This window comes from Budorcas taxicolor, chromosome 13 (genome assembly GCF_023091745.1).
Source record: "Budorcas taxicolor isolate Tak-1 chromosome 13, Takin1.1, whole genome shotgun sequence".
NCBI classification, from domain to species: domain Eukaryota; kingdom Metazoa; phylum Chordata; class Mammalia; order Artiodactyla; family Bovidae; genus Budorcas; species Budorcas taxicolor.
Genome location: NC_068922.1, coordinates 2,831,884 through 2,850,256, shown reverse-complemented (window position 1 = coordinate 2,850,256; position 18,373 = coordinate 2,831,884). Strand labels below are relative to the sequence as shown.

At 42.6% G+C, this 18,373-nt stretch overlaps 1 protein-coding gene across 1 annotated transcript in view; it reads left to right on the top strand.

Moving 5' to 3' along the window:
* PAK5 (p21 (RAC1) activated kinase 5) overlaps positions 1-18,373 on the top strand; it is a 116,164-nt gene that overhangs the window by 66,236 nt on the left and 31,555 nt on the right. The window contains exon 2 of the mRNA XM_052651091.1: positions 7,312-8,097. Within this exon, the coding sequence (XP_052507051.1) occupies positions 7,312-8,097 (786 nt within the window). The remainder of the gene's footprint in view (positions 1-7,311; positions 8,098-18,373) is intronic.

Sequence of the window (18,373 nt, the reverse complement as noted above, 5' to 3'; positions counted from 1 at the left end):
GGAACTCTCTTGCTTTTTTGATGTTCCAGTGAATGTTGGCAATTTGATCTCTAGTTCCTCTGCCTTTTCTAACACCAGCTTGAACATCTGGAAGTTCATTTATCACATATTGCTGAAACCTGACTTGGAGAATTTTGAGCATTACTTTACCAGCGTGTGAGATGAGCACAACTGTGTGGTAGTTTGAGCATTCTTTGCCATTCCCTTTCTTTAGGATTGGAATGAAAACTGGCTTTTTCCAGTCCATGGCCACTGCTGAGTTTTCCAAATTTGCTGGCATATGGAGTGCAGCACTTTCACAGCATCATCTTTAAGGATCTGAAATAGCTCAACTGACATTCCATCACCTCCACTGGCTTTGTTCGTAGTGATGCTTCCTAAGGCCCACTTGGCTTTACATTCCAGGGTGTCTGGCTTTAGGTGAGTGATCACACCATCATGATTATCTGGGTCGTGAAGCTCTTTTTTGTATAGTTCATCTGTATATTCTTGCCACCTCCTCTTAATATCTTCTGCTTCTGTTAGGTCCATACCATATCTGTCCTTTTTTGAGCCCATCTTTGCATGAAATGTTCCCCTGGTATCTCTAATTTTCTTGAAGAGATCTCTAGTCTTTCCTATTCTATTGTTCTCCTCTTTTACTTTGCATTGAACGCTGAGGAAGGCTTTCTTATCTCTCCATTTCTATTCTTTGCAACTCTGCATTCAAATGGGTATATCTTTCCTTTTCGCCTTTGCTTTTTGCTTCTCTTCTTTTCACAGTTGTTGTAAGGCCTCCTCAGACAGCCAGTTTGCTTTTTTGCATTTCTTTTTCTCAGGGATAGTCTTGATCCCTGTGTCCTGGACAATGTCATGAACCTCTGTCGCAGGTCCTCAGGCACTCTGTCTATCAGATCTAGTCCCTTAAATCTATTTCTCCCTTCTACTGTATAATCATAAGTGATTTGATTTAGGTCATACCTGAATGGTCTACTCAGTGAATAGTCTTTTTTTTTCTTTTAATTAGCATTTAGCTCATAGCAATATTAATATTTCTTCTTCCATATTAACAAATGCATAGAATTCTGTTTATTGGATTCACACTATAATTTTGCATGTAAAATGAACATACTTAGACCATTCAATGACGAATGCACAGAAACAGTGGACTTCCCAATTCTAAGGCCATAGATTAATCTGTATGCTGAAATGGCGACCCTCTAATTCCCACAGAAATCTAATCTACACATACTGAGTGATAAAAATCTGTGGAATAGTTGTTTGTCATGGTTTGGTTTTTACTTTTTCAAATGTAAGATTTTTATAGTACAAGTAATGAGAGAAAAATCTATCCCAAATTATGTTATTGCTTTCAGTTCAGTTCAGTTCCTCAGTAATCACTTAAAAAAAGATCCTTACAGAGAGTTAGGATTTAGATATTACAGATATCTATTATACCTATCTATAGATATCACTCTCCAGATAGGTGGAAGAATGGGTGGATAGGTGGATGAATGGCTGGATGGATGGATAAGATAGATGCTTCTTTTTGTCAGTTACATTATTTTCTTTCAGTATTCTCCAGAACTGGGGTTAATTTCAAGTCTGCCCACTCAAATCATTAATTAGCTTGTAAGGGTATTGGTGGGGAAATAGTGAGATTTGAGGACCCAGCAATTTCAAAGGAAGTGTTCAGTAATGTTCTGATCTTAAAGGAGTCACATCATACAGAGAAGGCTCTTCTTCTTCTTCCTCTTCTCCTCCTCCTCCTTCTCCTTCTCCTTCTTCTCCTTCTCCTTTTTCTTCTTCTCCTTCTTCTTCTTCTCCTTCTTCTTCTTCTTCTTCCCCTTCCTCTTCTCCTTCTCCTCCTCCTTCTTCTTCTTCTCCTTCTCCTTCTTCTTCTTCTCCTTCTCCTCCTCCTTCTCCTTCTTCTTCTTCTTCTTCCCCTTCCTCTTCTCCTCCTCCTCCTTCTCCTTCTCCTCCTCCTCCTTCTCCTTCTCCTTCTTCTCCTTCTCCTTCTCCTTCTTCTTCTTCTCCTTCTCCTCCTCCTTCTCCTTCTTCTTCTTCTTCTTCCCCTCCCTCTTCTTCTTCTTCTCCTTCTCCTTCTTCTTCTTCCCCTTCTTCTTCTTCTCCTTCCCCTTCTTCTTCTTCTCCTTCTCCTTCTTCTTCTTCTTCTTCCCCTTCCTCTTCTTCTTCCCCTTCCTCTTCTTCTTCTTCTCCTTCTCCTTCTCCTTTTTCTTCTTCTCCTTCTTCTTCTTCTCCTTCTTCTTTTTCTCCTTCTTCTCCTTCTCCTCCTCCTTCTCCTTCTTCTTCTTCTTCTTCCCCTTCCTCTTCTCCTCCTCCTTCTCCTTCTTCTCCTTCCCCTTCCTCTTCTTCTTCTTCTTTTCTTAAGAAGAACAAGAACAAGAAAATATTCTTCTAAATGTCTGTGTCCTGGTAGGGAATTTCCAAGTCTAGCCCTCAATATAGTCATTTATTAATTTGCTGAAGATGAACCAAGAGGTTTCCTGTGTATACATTCCAGAGGCAAGAGACTGTGATGCAAGTTGGAGCAGGGAGTGTCTCTTCTGTGATCGCACTGCATCCTGATGGCCTTGTATATGTGGCACTGTAACACATCCTGATCATCTCAGTGACAGTCACTCAGTAAGTCACTCAGTCAGTGACAGTTGACACATGTTGTTCTCTCTTGGACCTAGCTTACAAATTCTCCTCTTCCTGAAAACTTTCCAAGATTTTTCATTTGTTTTTCTCTGATCTTTCCTTTACTCTATAACCTTCACCTTTTTTTTTTTTTTTTTTTTTGGCAGCTGTAGTCCATTTTATTGCCACTATTGCCTTTCTAGGTATAAATCTTTTTAAATTTATTTATTTATTTTAATTGGAGGCTAATTACTTTACAATATTGTAGTGGTTTTCGCCACACATTGATATGAGTCTGCCACGGGTGCACATGTGTCCCCATCCTGAACCCCCCTCCCTCCTCCCTCCCCATCCCATCCCTCAGGGTCATCCCGTGCACCAGCCCTGAGCACCCTGGCTCACGCATCAAACCCGGACTGGACAAATAGAAAGCCCAGAGATAAATCCATGCACCTATGGACACCTTATCTTTGGCAAAGGAGGCAAAAATAGACAATGGAGAGAAGACAATCTCTTTAACAAGTGGTGCTGGGGAAACTGGCCTACCACTTGTAAAAGAATGAAACTTGAACCCTTTCTAACACCATACACAAAAACAAACTCAAAATGGATTACAGATCTAAAGGCGAGACCAGAAACTATAAAACTCCTAGAGGAAGACATAGGCAGAACACTCTCTGACATAAATCACAGCAGGATCCTCTATGACCCACCTCCCAGAGTAATGGAAATAAAAGCAAAAATAAACAAATGGGACATAATTAAACTTAAAAGCTTTTGCATAATGAAGGAAACTATAAGCAAGGTGAAAAGACAGCCTTCAGAATGGGAGAAAATAATAACCTTCACCTTTTAACTTACCTTCACTGATGAGTTGTATTTAAACATTCTAAATTCATTTTCTATTTGCGCATTTGTGTCCACCCGAAGGCAGTCTGTTTAATGAGAGTATCACTGTGTTTTAAAGCTGCTTTTTAATCCCTCACACCCTCCATCACCGTCTACACTTCCAGGGGCATCAGAGAAGTAAATCATAAGGGGGGAAACTAGAATGAACCACATGGTACTAGATTAGATTCAGAGACATCCATCCGAGTGCGTGTTAAGTTTGCTACAGATAGAGATGAACGGGGAGAATTATAGACGTGTGTGTGTACATGGGTCACTTTACATGTGACAGTTTCATGGCCCTCATCACTGGAGGGGCTTGGAGGCAGTGACAGCCCGGTAGCAGTGTGCACACCCAGCAGCCAGACACTGGCTTCTAACAGCACCCTCCACTAAAAGGGGCCAGGGCACCATGGAGAGATGGCCGGTTTTAGGGCAGGGGCAGAGAAAATACAAGCTAAGCTCAGGGTGTTCCAGCAAGTGATCAAAAAATGAAAGGATTGGGCCTTGTCATAGGGGCACAGCAGCCAGTCTCAAAGAACTCTTAATAACCAAAGCTGAAACAGTCTGAGCAGCAAAACAACAAAGTACAGGAAAGCTTCAGAGATATTGCAAGTTCAACTCCAGACCACGACGATTAAGCAAATACGGCAGTAAGTCAAGACCTACACATTTGTTGATTTCCCAGTGCATATAAAAATGGTGTTTATGCTATACTGTAGCCTACTGAGTGTACAATAGCATGAGGTCTAAGCACAGTTGTGTCTAAAAGTATTTTAATTTTAAAATACTTTACTGCTGAAAAATGCTAATGATCATCTGAGCTATCAGTGAATTATAATCCTTTTTGCTGGTGGAGAGTTTGAAATATTTCGAGAATTACCAGAACGTAACACAAAGGCAAGAAGTGAGAAAATGCTGTTGGAAAAATGGTGCCAGTAGACTGGCTTGAGGCAGGGTTGCCATAAACCTTCAATTTGTCTAAAAAAAAAAAAAAAAGGAAAGAAATCTGCCAAGCACAACAAAAATGAAGTATGCCTGTATCGAACTATAACCCAAAGTATTATTCAGTTGCTAAGTTGTGTCCAGCTCTTTGAGACCCCACGGACTGCAGCATGCCAGGCTTCTCTGTCCTTCGCTGTCTCAGAGTTTGCTCAAATTCATGTCCGCTGAGTCAGTGGTGCTATTTCACGATCTCATCCTCTGCTGCCCCCTTCTCCTTTCGCCTTCAGTCTTTCCCAGCATCAGGGTGTCATTCAATGAGTTGGCTCTTCGCATCAGGTGGCCAAAGTACTGGAGCTTCATCTTCAACAACAGCCTTTCCAATGAGTATTCAAGGTTGACTTACTTTAGGATGGGCTGGTTGGATCTCCTTGCAGTCCAAGGGACTCTTAAAGAGTCTTCTGCAGCTCCACAGTTCAAAAGCATCAATTCTTTGGTGCTCAGCCTTTCTTATGGCCCAATTCTCACATCTGGTATATGACTGCTGAAAAAACCATAGCTCTGACTATATACAGACCCTTGTTGGCAAAGTGATGTCTCTGCTTTTTAATACACTGTCTAGGTTTGTCACAGCTTTCCTTCCAAGCAGCAAGCATCTTTTAATTTCATGGCTGCAGTCACTGTCCACCATGATTCTGGAGCCCAAGAAAATAAAATCTGTCCCTGTTTCCACTTTTTCCCCATGTATTTGCCATGAAGTGATGGAACCAGATGCCATATCTTAGTTTTTTAAATGTTGAGTTTGAAGCCAGCTTTTACACGCTCCTCTTTCACCCTCATCAAAAAAACTCTTTACTTCCTCTTCACTTTCTGTCAAAGTCATGATTCTATCCCTACTGATTCACATAAATGATATAAAACTAAAAATAAATAAATAGGGAAAGTGGGCAAGTGTCCTATGCAAAAGAATTCCAAGTACTTTATGCAGATACACCCCACCAGGAAGGTAGATCTTGACTGGACACCGCTTGAGTATGGGCTGCACTTAGTGACTTGCTTCCAAAGAGTGCAGTGAGAGGGGAGCAGGAGGGAAGCAAAACTTTACAGTGTGAAAACTTGGCCACTATTACCATGGCCAGGTGATCAAGGTCAATACCATCAGCGATAGCCATGCTGATGGTGTGTATCCTGGATATGATGTAATGAAATTGGTATATTACTCTGTGATCTTCCTTCCGTAAACCAATAACCTCAATGTAAACATGAGAAAAATACCAGATACACCCAGCTGAGGGACATTCTGCACAATAACTGACAAGTACTCGTTAAAATTGTCAAGGTCATCAAGGAAAGTCTGAGAATTATCTCATGTCTAAGGAGACATGACAAATAAAGGTAGTGAGGTAGGCTGGACAGGACTCTGAAACACTAAGAAAAAAATCTAATGAAATCTACATAAGCTGTGGTAAACAGTTTGTGCTAATAGTATTGCAAGATGTTAGCAACGGCACTAGCAACTTCCCTGAAGTTTCAGTGGAGAATGGATACATCTGTACGCATGGCTGGGTCACTTTGCTATGCACCTGAAACCATCACAACGTTGTTAATCAACTATACTCCAATATAAAGTAGAAAGTTTAAATTTAAAAATGTGATTAATAAAAAACATTGGGACTAATGAGACATATATGAGACCTCTTTTTGCAGCTTCTGTGTTAATCTGAAAGTATTCCAGACTTAAATATTTATTTAAAAGAAAAGGTGAAGACCAAGGCTTAAGTCCAGGAACAGACTGAGGTGGAAAAAAAAACAACTTGTCTTTCACTGTGGTAGTTGGAGAAGCACTGATCTATAAACACAGGTCTAGGAGGACTTTGACTTTTTCTTCCAGTTTGAAATCTCTCGCACTAACTGAGATGGCTTTGAACTCCTTGCTGCTTCCTCCACGGACTTTTCCTCTTGCATTCCTGGAAGTCTGAAGTCACGCTTTGTTCTTTTAGCCACCCTTGTCATATTCTACTGAAAACCTTTTCATTATCAAGGTGCAGCTGATTAGCTTTGTAAGTAGTTTCTGATTTCTTTCCGCTCCTGCTGTTCATCCTGGTGTTATTTAGGTTCATTAAAGGGAACATTTGGGCTTGGCAGTTTGTCACGAAGGTTCAGGTACAACCACATCATTACCAAGCCATGCAAAGTTTGGCAATGATGATACTGATGATACACCTACAGTCAAGAAACCATTACAGTTATATCACGTTTGATCACAAATTAAATCATACAAGTAATCTTCATGCAATTCCCTATTTACAGCTTAGAAAGTTTCCTATTCTATGAAATCTGATCACTTCAATTATTATGTGTCTTTCGTAAAAAGGTTAAAAAAAACGTGCACCTCTTTCTAAGTATAAGTAACAACTGTTTTACCTTTGGAAGTAATCTGGATAATGAATGTAAAAAGATAGTAAGTATAGTTTTATATGCAAAGAGTTATGACCTTAAAATTATAATCATCAGCTTATTGTTAGATAGCTAGAGTTTAGTGAAGAAGCAATTCACTGGCACATAAAAGAGTGATACCCTATAAATAGCCTTCTAAATGGCTTTTTGATATTTGATATCTCTATTGAGACAGGTAAGGAAGAATTTGCAGTTTGAGACTGCTGTTTAATATTTGATTTATTTCACTAGTCAAGAAATCAAACAACCAACAGGCTTTTTTCTTTATCTTTTTTCAATGAAATACCCCTGGGGCCTATTTTCCTCTGTGGTTTAAACCGGATGGAATCAGGATAGGATTCTTCCATCAGTTTGAAAGTGTGAAATGTTTTCTTTAAACAGTGTTCCCTTTATTATTCCCAGACAATCGTTAGAGGAAACAAACCCTGCAAAGAGACCTCCATCAACGGCCTGCTGGAGGATTTTGACAACATCTCCGTGACCCGCTCCAACTCCCTGAGGAAGGAAAGCCCACCCACCCCAGACCAGGGCGCCTCCAGCCGTGGTCCAGGCCATCGAGAAGAAAACGGGTTTCTCACCTTCTCGCAGTATTCCAGCGAATCTGACACCACTGCTGACTATGCATCTGAAAAGTACAGAGAAAAGAGTCTCTATGGAGATGACCTGGAGCCGTTTTATAAAGGCAGCCACTCTGCCAGGCAAAATGGGCACGTATTGAAGATGCAACACGGGGAGGCCTATTATCCTGAGGTGCAGCCTTTGCAGTCCGACAGAGCCCGGTTTCCTGCAGATTATCACGCACACTTGGACTCACTGAGCAAACCCAGCGAGTACAGTGACCTCAAGTGGGGCTTCCAGAGAGCCTCGGGCAGCTCCCCTCCGGATTATCCATTCCAGTTCATGCCTTCTAGAACTGCAGGGACCAGTGGGTGCTCAAAGGAGAGCCTGGCGTACAGCGAAAGTGAATGGGGACCGAGCCTGGATGACTATGACAGGAGGCCCAAGTCATCGTACCTGTGTCAGACGAGCCCTCAGCCCGCCATGCGGCAGAGGTCCCGGTCAGGCTCCGGGCTCCAGGAGCCCATGATGCCCTTCGGAGAAAGTGCATTTAAAACCCACCCCCAAGGACACTCCTACAGCTCCTACACGTACCCGCGCCTGTCTGAGCCCACAGTGTGCGTTCCAAAGGTAACGTTCACTGCCTCCCTCCCTCCAGCATGCGGGACCTCCATAAGGTGCGCTCCACCACCCTCTCATTTGGATTCTGGAGCGCTGGTTAGTCTCTAAGTGAGAATCCGTATCAAAATTCTGCCTGGTTTCCATCCTCAAGCCCCTAGAGCAGAGAATTTAGGGCAAGACACATTTATTCATTAAAATTAAATCCTCTGTGGAGTTCCGACAGGCTATCTAGGTTAAAAGGCAAAAGAAAATTTTTTGTCAAAAGATATTCTGCTATACTAGTGATAAATGTTCTGTGCTGGCACGGCAGTGTCTTGTGTTACGGAGTATAGAGTTATAGACTGCCAGAGCGAGTGATACAGTAGTTCCTCCACTCTGGTAAAGGGTACCCAGAACTGCCAACAAGGGGAAAAAGTCAGGATAATGTGGTAAGTTTTTAATAAAGTTAATCGTATTCAATTCAAGGGATTGTTGGTATTTTGAGAGTATGTTCTTTCTACTAGGTTAGTTTTGACATGTCGTGTGTGTGTGTGTGTGTGTGTGTGTGTGTGTGTGCAACTTTAGGATAGATGGAATCTGGTTGCTAGGCCTTCCTTGGTGTGCTTTTTATTTTGTTTTGTCTTATTGTAATTTCTCTTTTAATATTTTTTTCTTAATGTTAACTGTTGTAAATTTGCTTTAAAATGTAGCTGGGCCATGATATCCCAAAGTTTGGGAACCACTATTGGAGGAGTTACTGGCTTTGCAAAATACCTTGGAAAGTGTGCCAGCAGTTTATTTTCCCAGTTAACTTAGAAATGTTTTTGCTACCTCCCTGCTACAGCTAAGTGAAGATGGGCCATTTGGCTGTGAGCTCTAGATTACAGAGGTCTCAGACCAGTTGAGGGAGACTTGGCTTCTAGAAGCATGATCGTGGACATTTGCAACCCAATACTGTCTCTTCAACAGCTTGGTGAGCCGCACAGCAGATCTTGGAGGGCAGGGCTGCCTGCATTGTCTGATTGGTTATCAGTGCCCAATATTTTCCCTTTGTTTATTATTTCTCATAAACATAATCCAAGATATTGAAGTCTTTTAGAGACATATTGAGAGTGACTTAAGCCATACTCTAGAAAAAGCAAAATAACTATCACTTTAGTTCCCAATATATAAAAATAAATCCTAAGGAAATAAAGACCTGAAATATATACTGCCAATTAAAATGTAAATATTGAGAGTGCTTTCCATCTCCCTGTGTTATCTATTTGAACTCCCATGATGAAGGTATCATGACTGCCTTTTCCTGTGTTCTCCCCAGGGATATGGTTGGAAAGAGGTCTGTCTAACTGACAGACAAAAGCTCTAGGAAGCCATATGCATGCGTCATGATGCAGGAGATCATTTATGTAATTTCCTGTGCACATCACCCAACCCAAGGTTGCAGAGCATCACAGCTATAGAATGAACTAAGCAAATTAACACATTCTGAAGCTAAATCTAGTTACAGTCTCCAGTTTGTGAACATCGGTGCTTACTTTAGGAATAAATAATGTGATTTCTTTCAGCTTTACCAAGTTTATACCTGACAAAATTTTAAGATATTTGAAGTGTACAAGATGGTGATCTGATCTACATATACACTGTGAAGGGATTTCCCTCGCTGAGTTGACATTCATCACCTCACATATTTACCTTTTTGCTTATGTATGAGAAATTTAGGTTCTCCTCTTTTAGCAGATTTCAATTCTACAATATAGTACTGTCAACTACAATCACCATGTGATACAATCCATCCTCAGAAATTTGAGCTGAAAGTTTGTATCCTTTAACCAGCTTCCTTTTCCTTTCTTCCTAGACCCTGGCAACTACTTTTCTGTTCTCTGTTTCCACGAGTTTGACTTCTTCCTTTACTTTCAAAAATTCACATATAAACGATACCATTTGCAGTATTTGTCATTCTCTGTATGGCTTATTTCACTTAGCATAATGCCCTTCAGTTTCCTCCATGTTATTACGGATGACAAGGTTCAAGATTTCCTTCTCTTGCAAGGCTGAAAAATATTCCTTTATATATACATTTCTCTGAGTCACATTTTCTTGATCCATTCATTTGTTGATGGACACATAGATTGTTTCCACATCTTGCCTATGCTAATAACGTGGCAATGTGCATGGGAGTACAGATATCTTTTCCAGATAATGATTTTGTGGCCTCTGGATATATACCTGGAAGCAGGATTGCTATATCGTGTAGTAGTTCTACTTTCCATTTCTTGTACACTTCCTCACTGTTTTCCATTGTGACTGTGCCAGTACACGTGCCCACCAACAGCACACAAGGGTTCTCCTTTCTCCACATCCTCATTGGTGGCACTAGTGGCAAAGAACTCTCCTGCCAGTGCCGGTGACATAAAGAGAGGCAGGTTTGATCCCTGGGTCATGAAGATTCCCTGTAGAAAGAAATGGCAACCCACTCCAGTATTCTTGCCTGGAGAATCCCTTGGGCTACAGTCCATAGGGTCACAAAGAGTTGGACACAACTGAAACAACTTAGCACACACACCTCTTTAATAATAGCTATCCTAACAGGTTGAGGTAGTATCTCATTGTGCTCTTAATTTGCATTTCCCAGATGATTAGTGATGTTGAGCCCTTTTTATATACCTGTTGGTATTCAGGTCCTTTACCCATTTTTAAATTATGATATATGGTAATATGGTATTTTTGCTATTGAATTCCTTGCTATGAGTTTCCAGCATACTTGATATTAACTCCGTATCAAATATGTGATCTGAAAATATTTTCCCCTTTTCTGTAGGTTACTTTTTTCTGTAGGTTATTTTGTTGGTGTTTGTTTTTTTTTTTTTTACTGTACAACTGAAGGTATCACATTTCCTCATTGCAAACTACATTACAAAGTTATAGTAATCAAAACAGGATGGTTTTGGCATAAAACACACTTCAGTGGAACAGAATACACAACCCAAAAATAAACCTCACATACATGTAGTCAGTTATTGAAGAAAGAGCCAAGAATGTACAATGGGGAAAGGGTAGTCTCTTTAATAAATAGTGTTGGGAAAACTGGACAGCCGTGTGTAAAAGAGTGAAACTGGACTCCTACCTTAAACCAATGGAACAGAATAACAGAATGCAGAATACAAAGAAACTGGACCCCTATCTTAAACCAATGGAACTGAGAATTCCAGCTATCCATGGAATTCTCCAGGCCAGAATACTGGAGTGGTTAGCCTTTCCCTTCTCCAGGGAATCTTCCCAACCCAGGCATTGAACCAGGATCTCCTGTACTGCAGGCAGATTCTTTACCAACTGAGCTATCAGAGAAGCCCCTTTCTTTGCTCAGCAGGAGTTTTTTAGTCTAATTTAGTCCTACTTGTTTATTTTTGCTTTTGTTGCCTTTGCTTTTAGTGTCAAGTCTAAAAAGGTCATCGCAAAGAATAATGTCAAAGAGCTTTCTTCTAGAAACCTTATGGTTTCAAGGCTTTAATCCATCTGAGTTGAATTTGTGTGTGATTGGTTAAGATAGGGGTCAAATTTCATTCTTTGACACACAGCTGTCCAGTTTTCCCAGCACCATTTATTGAAGAGACTACCCTTTCCCCATTGTACATTCTTGGCTCCTTTTTCAATAATTGACTACATGTGTGGGGTTTATTTCTGGGTTGTGTATTCTGTTCCACTGATCTAAGCGTGTTTTATGCCAAAACCATCCTGTTTTGATTACTCTAACTTTGTAATATAGTTTGCAGTGAGGAAATATGATACCTCCAGTTGTATGTATTCTCTTTCCTCAGAATTGTTTTGGCTATACATGGTTGAATATGATTTGTCTGTGCAGTATATTTGAATGCTTGTGTTGAGAGCTGTTTTAGGTCATTGTTGTTGAGGAAATTGTGTTCCAAGGCTTTAACCTTTCAGTCATGGAACTGTATTTTGCCCATTAACATGTTTAGTCATCCAGCAGTCATTTTCAACATCTGAAAAGCCAAGATATTTCACTTAGAATGCTCAGCTTTTGAGTCTCAGGTTTCCCTTGTGATAGATGGAACCATTTGTTGTCCCTGGGCCCACGTTTCCACGTAGCATTGGAAACAGAACTGTCTGGAGATAAAAGCTAGCCCAATTAGAAAAGAAGCTCTGCCTAGCTCACTTCACTCATTTTTCCCATTAGCCTAATCCCTTGGGGCATTTAAGATTTAATATAACCACCAACATCCCCTGCCTATTCATTTCACAGAAAGGGACACTGAGGTCCAGAAAGGCACATGGCACACTTAAGGTTTCATTTGCTCATTACAAAACAAGAACAAGAATCCAGGCCTGGAGTTTCTCCCAATTCAACATTCTTCCCATTATATTGGTATATGTAATTTTAGGAGTTCAGCTGCATTTGCCAGTAAAACCCACGAGAGGTCCTGGTGGCCACCAGAACTTTAGGTTCACTGGAGGAATAGAGAGGAGATGGAGCAAAGCATCAAGGCAGGGAGGGAGGAGGCAGCAGGGAGGGGATAAATGCCCCATCCTTACCGTGCCCTCTTCTTGCAGACTCCCAAACATAAGGCAGAGCAGAGCTGCCCTGACATCTGGTTTTCTCAAACCCAGAAACAATGTAGAAACTATTATGGCTCAGGAAAAAACCACATAACACTCCTACCAAGTCGTTTTCATCCCTTATAATCAGAACTCCAAGCTGTTGTTCCATGTTTCATAGGGGACCCATGAGAAATTCATGAGCAGGTCTTGTGGGAGGGTAGGAGGTGAGGGGCCTGTTAGTAATTAAAATGTTTGCTTAAAAATATAACATCATTCTAAAAATAGTTAGGTGTTTGTGTCCTTAGAACTAAACTCTTGAAAATCTACCAAAGACTTTTGGATTTTCTGCTGAGAGAAGAAATGACGATCACAACTCAGATAATTTGATTTTGCCTCATGGAAAATTCTAGAAACCGGTGGGTAATGTTCACAATAATGAGAGAAAGCGTGAAACTTGGTTTCCAGATAGAGCAGAATGAGGAGGGTGTGTGTGTGTGTGTGTATGAGAGAGAGAGAGAGAGAGAGAGAGAGAGAAAGAGAGAGAGACCAGTTTTACATTTTGGCTTAAATTGAAAAAAATAAAATTACACATAACTTATAGTAAAAAAAAAAAAAATCCTGCAATGTTATCTACCTACCTAATTTTCCCATTAGAGTGACAAGAATTAAGGTTGTTATGAATATGTAGATACTGGTATCCGTCTCTCTACTTCTAAATGGTTTTTCTGCTGGGGCTAAGCAGATGAATCCTTAGGAGGAAGATAAGGTCAAACCAAATCCATACAGGACTTACAGAACTACAAAAGTGTGGAAAGACACTGTTTTCCACCCTGCCCTGCAGACATGCCTGCATTAGAGGGAGGGAAGCTGGCTGGAGCTCCTGGCCATGCATGTGACTGTGCTTATTCCGACACTCTCCAGGGACCAGGTGGCTGCTGGCTCAGGTGTCTGGTGCTGGCCTGGGACATCCATCCCTTGTTCTGGCTCCAGCTGCTGAGAAGCCCCTAGTATCATCCCTGATCTGCCAGTTGACTAGGCACTGGCTGGGTGTCGGATCCATGGGTTGCCTTGTTGAGCATCATGTCCTGTAAATTCTTGCCCCCTTTGAACAGATGAGCCCACCAGGGCTTTGAGAGGCTCAGTAAACAGCCTGGTCAGCCTGCTCATAGGAGAGCTGGGACCCAGCTTTCTGGGCTCAGCCCCTCACTAGACACTGGCTACAGCCCCAGTGGCACAGGAATAGCTTTTGTGGGTGCCAAGCCTTAACCTGGCTTCTTACAATCTCCTCCGACACCTGCAGCAGTGGAGGGTTGGGTTGTGTCACCCTGTTCTACTCTATAGCGGGATTTCTCAGCCTGGACACTGTCGATGTTTGGGGTCTGGTAACTGTTTGTTGTGGGGGTGCCTCCTGCACTGTAGGATATTTAGCAGCATCCTTGTTGTCTGCTCACTACAGGCCAATAGCACCCCTCCCTCACTTACAACAACCAAAATATCTCTAGAAACAGCCCAGTGTCACATGGGAGCAGAAGCAGCTCCAGCTGGGAACCCTTTCCCCCTCACTGTCGTTTCTCAAGTGCTTTCCGGTAGTCAGGACTGTAGGTCAGGAAGATACACTCCCTGGCTTGAGTCTTGATGTCACCGCTTACAACTGAGCAAACTGCTAAACTGCGCCTTTACTTCTTTATCTGTGAAATAGGCATAAAGACACCTTATGATGCAGAGTGAGGTTAAATAAGTTAATACTTAGAGTAGCATAATTATTAATATGTATCTCTACGTACATCAGTCTGTGTGTATAGCTTCTATTAGATGGATGACTGCTGTGATGTGATGCTGGGGTTTACCGTGTGGCAGGTGCTATGCTAAGCCTTTTGCAAACATGACCTGATTTCATCCTCATGACAACTCCTGAAGAATTCAAGATCATTTCCCTTTTTACAGTGAAGGACTGAGACTCAAAGGGACTAAATATTTCTAGACGTCCAAGGATGTGAGACAAACAGCTGAGCCAAGATCCAAAGTTAGGTCCATTTGACTCCAAAGTCTATCGATTCCAGGATGTTTCTGTTTCTACAGGGAAAAAAAAAAAAAGATGAGGCACATAAGGCTTTGGAGAATGGATGCAAGCCCTCGGGGCCCAGATACTCACACCACGGGCAGCCCTCACCCTGCTGACAAGGAATGGGTGCTGCCTCACAGATGGATTTGGTGCACAGGAGCGCACTTGATTCTGTCTGTTCTTGGTAGGCTGGACTCCTTTGACAGGCTTCTTAGAGTCACCAGACTGTGATCTATAGGTAAAGCGTTAAGAGTAGGGATCCCTGGAGCCTCCCATATCCACTCCCTCAACCTTGAGCGATGGTCTTATTTAATTTTGCAGAAGAGAGTTCAGATTGTCTCACCCATTACAGAAGACATTGAAGAGTACACGTTCTAGAGTCAGATCCCCAAGATTCGAGCACTGTCCAGCTGTGTGATCTCGTCTGTGCCTCAGTTCCTTCATCTGCAAATAGGGCATCTCAGTACCTGCTTCCAGCTTGTCCTGTGGCTGGAAAAAGGTTGATGAAGGTAAAGGAGTTATCACTTGGCACATCCTCAGTATCAGACCTTATACTTGGGAATGTTTCTGGTTGGAAAACATGTCGCCACATCTCTTGTCCCAGTCACAGGAGCATCCTATCGATATAAACTTTCATATATTTTCAAAATATGGTAACAAGTTCTATCTGACTCAGCCCTCACAGTCACTCTGTGCAGTCTCATAATTACAACTGTCCTCACTTTAGAGATCTGGGTCACAGAAGGCCAGAGTAGTTGTGTGACTTCCTCAAGGTCATGCAAAGCTCTAGGTCATGACTGAGCTGGCCTAAGGACCCCAATCCTGCCACCCCAATTCTTTCTCTGGTCTCCAAAATGGAAATGAAATTCTCAGGCCTCCTATGAAAGCCAGATGCTAAGAGAGAACAGAAAATTTAGCAGCATGAAAGCAAGAACCATCACCACTGTAGATGGATAGCTGTGATGACTCCTTGCCAACCAACCCTTCCACGTTGCCCACTTCATCTCCACTGCACAGAGCAGCAAAGTGAGCCATGCTGGGCCCACGTCATTCCAGACAGACAGTGAAGTAAGGAGTTCTGAGAGAAGATAGAGGACGCAAGGAAAACAGTGGCATGGTTCCCCAGACCCTCCTTCTGGAGTCACCAGTGCAATGACTTTTCATTGCTCAGCTATCACTTTGCTTTCCCTGGAAGGAAAGAGCGGTTGAACCAGTGTGCTCAGTCTTCCTGAATCAAGTTTAGTGACTCACCATTCTCTGTGGTACTGGCATACCCAGATTCAACCAAGGCTCCAGGAACAAAACTGCAGCTCCTGATCTCCTAAGGGTCCCAGCAGAACACTTTTCAGAAAGACTTTAGGGGCCTTATGGGTAATGAAATGACTAGGCTGGTGAAATCTGATAGACTGCACCAACAACGTGAGAAGGGGAAGGGCTGGGAGGGAGAGAGAGAAAGAAAGAAGTGCTTAATCGCCTAATAGAATAACGGAGAGTGCTGCCTGTAGACGTTTTTCCTTTACATATGGTCTCCTGTAGGCTGTTCATTAAGGCTCATAAAACACACAAAGAGGTGACTGAGAGCAATAGCTCTGACATCTGTCCCTTCTGATGGAGACTTGAGGCGTCTTTTGCATATGAATGAACTCATCTCCCCGTGAATGTTATTATGGTTCAAAGTAAATTGTATTTGGTCATTATAAGTGGGTTTTCCCATTACCAAATTAAAACTGAACTGAATCTAACCTGGCCTTGTCTGCCCCAGCGCTCTCGGAGGCCCTGACATTGTTGAACCATGTTCTTCAGCAGTGAACTAATCCCCAGAGGTCCACCCCCACCCCCACCCCACAACATGCCTGCAGCTGGCGACAGAGGACAGGTCGGGGTAATCTGCTCTTGAATACAGGATGCATCTGCAGAGTTTGGAGCAGCAACTGTGGGGGGTTAATTGGATATACTGACTCCAAGGTGGGAGGACAGCCTGCTGATCAGAGATTGCTTCACTTCTTCATGTAACTCAAGGTTTGCCTCTTTGTACAGGTCATGAGCCATTTGTCAGACTCTCAGTGTGTATTTACCATCCATTTTGTGGATGCATGGGAAAGGCAAGCAGGGAAATGCATGACTCTTCAAACTTCATGGCACAATGTGTAAGTTCCTACACGCCTAGATGGGTATCCAGCATCACAGATGGGAGATTTTCCTGCAAAAAAAGTTAAATATGGTGAATAGCTTTCTGCTACATGCAGTTTGGAAACCCAGAAAGTGTCTGACAGTCCAGAACTTCACATACTTCCCAAATTCCCTGAACAAGGATCTTAAGGAGATACCTTGATCCCTGAGGTCCTAGGGGGTCCAGCTCATGACCCCTGCTTCCTGCTGTGATTTATGTGCCTCTTTCACCAAAATTGAATGCCATCTCAAAGTGTGTGCTATATCTCTGTGTCATCCGGCCAGTGTCACAGACTCTGAAACAGGGCCACTCCATTTTGTAAATGAACATAAGTAATTCGGAGGAAACTGACCATGGCTCAGCACGTGTCAAGGTTTTGCCTCAAGCTGTGGGAACAGTAGCTATTGATTACTAAAATGCCATTGGAGGTGGAAAAACTCCCCACCATCCTGTAATAATAGCACTGGTGTCAGCAGCCACCTTGGTGGCTAGAAAGTCAAGGGCGGAGACACAGAAGCCCATCAGCCCCCTTAGCAGCACCTCTGCCCCACAGCAGGAAGGCCTGGGGTTGCAGAGCATAACCAAGGGATGCAGGTCACGGGATTTAGTGAATCCCCTTCCCCTGCTTATCCGTCTCTGAAATGTCCCTGCAGAGAAAACCAGCTCCAGATTCTCTCCCAGGTCCTTACGAGCAAATGTCTTCCTTTTCCCAAGCCAAGCCTGGCCCTGTTACATTTCCCTTTGAGTCAAGTAAGGACAGGGTAAGATGTCCTTTTCTTATTTAGAGCCCTGTGGTTCACTCTTATCCTGTATTTGATTTATAGAGAACAAGCAGCACGCAGTCTGGCTTTTTTCATTCTGGGCACGAGCAGTGTCTTTGCTTTGTTGTACTTTGGAAAGGTGTATTAAAGCATCACACTCAGGCACTGGAAACAGCTGCCTCTGCATTCTCTGTAACTGCAGGGCGTGGAGAGAGAGACTCTATCCTTCATGGAAGCTTCTGCAGTCCCCATTATGTGGGTGCAGACTTATACCACGCACACACGCATGCACACACACACACACACACACACACACACACACACACACACACACACCCATCCAGCACAATCCAGCCGCAGCCTGCCTGTCACCAGCATGGGAGGCCATGATGACAAATAGATGCTGCCGCAGGAGTTTTTCCCTTCTTTTCTTTCTCTCTCCCTCCTCCCACTGAGCCTTTTTTCCCCAGCCTTGGCATAAAATGGCCAAATGATGTTCCACTGCAGAATTCAATTTCACAGTTCAGTTAGGTCCTTGATTACACTGCCAAATTCAGATTAATGTGCATTTAACTAACATGGATCACAGGAATTCTGGCTGACAGCCAGCTGTAATCAGAGCAATTGATAGCTGTGTGGAGTTTTATGTCCTGTCCACCCCAGGACACCACTGGTGAAATTGATTGATTAAATGAATTCATTGCTATAATTATTTATAATTTTGATACATCCCAAGCCTGTGTCTGACCCTATCTTTGA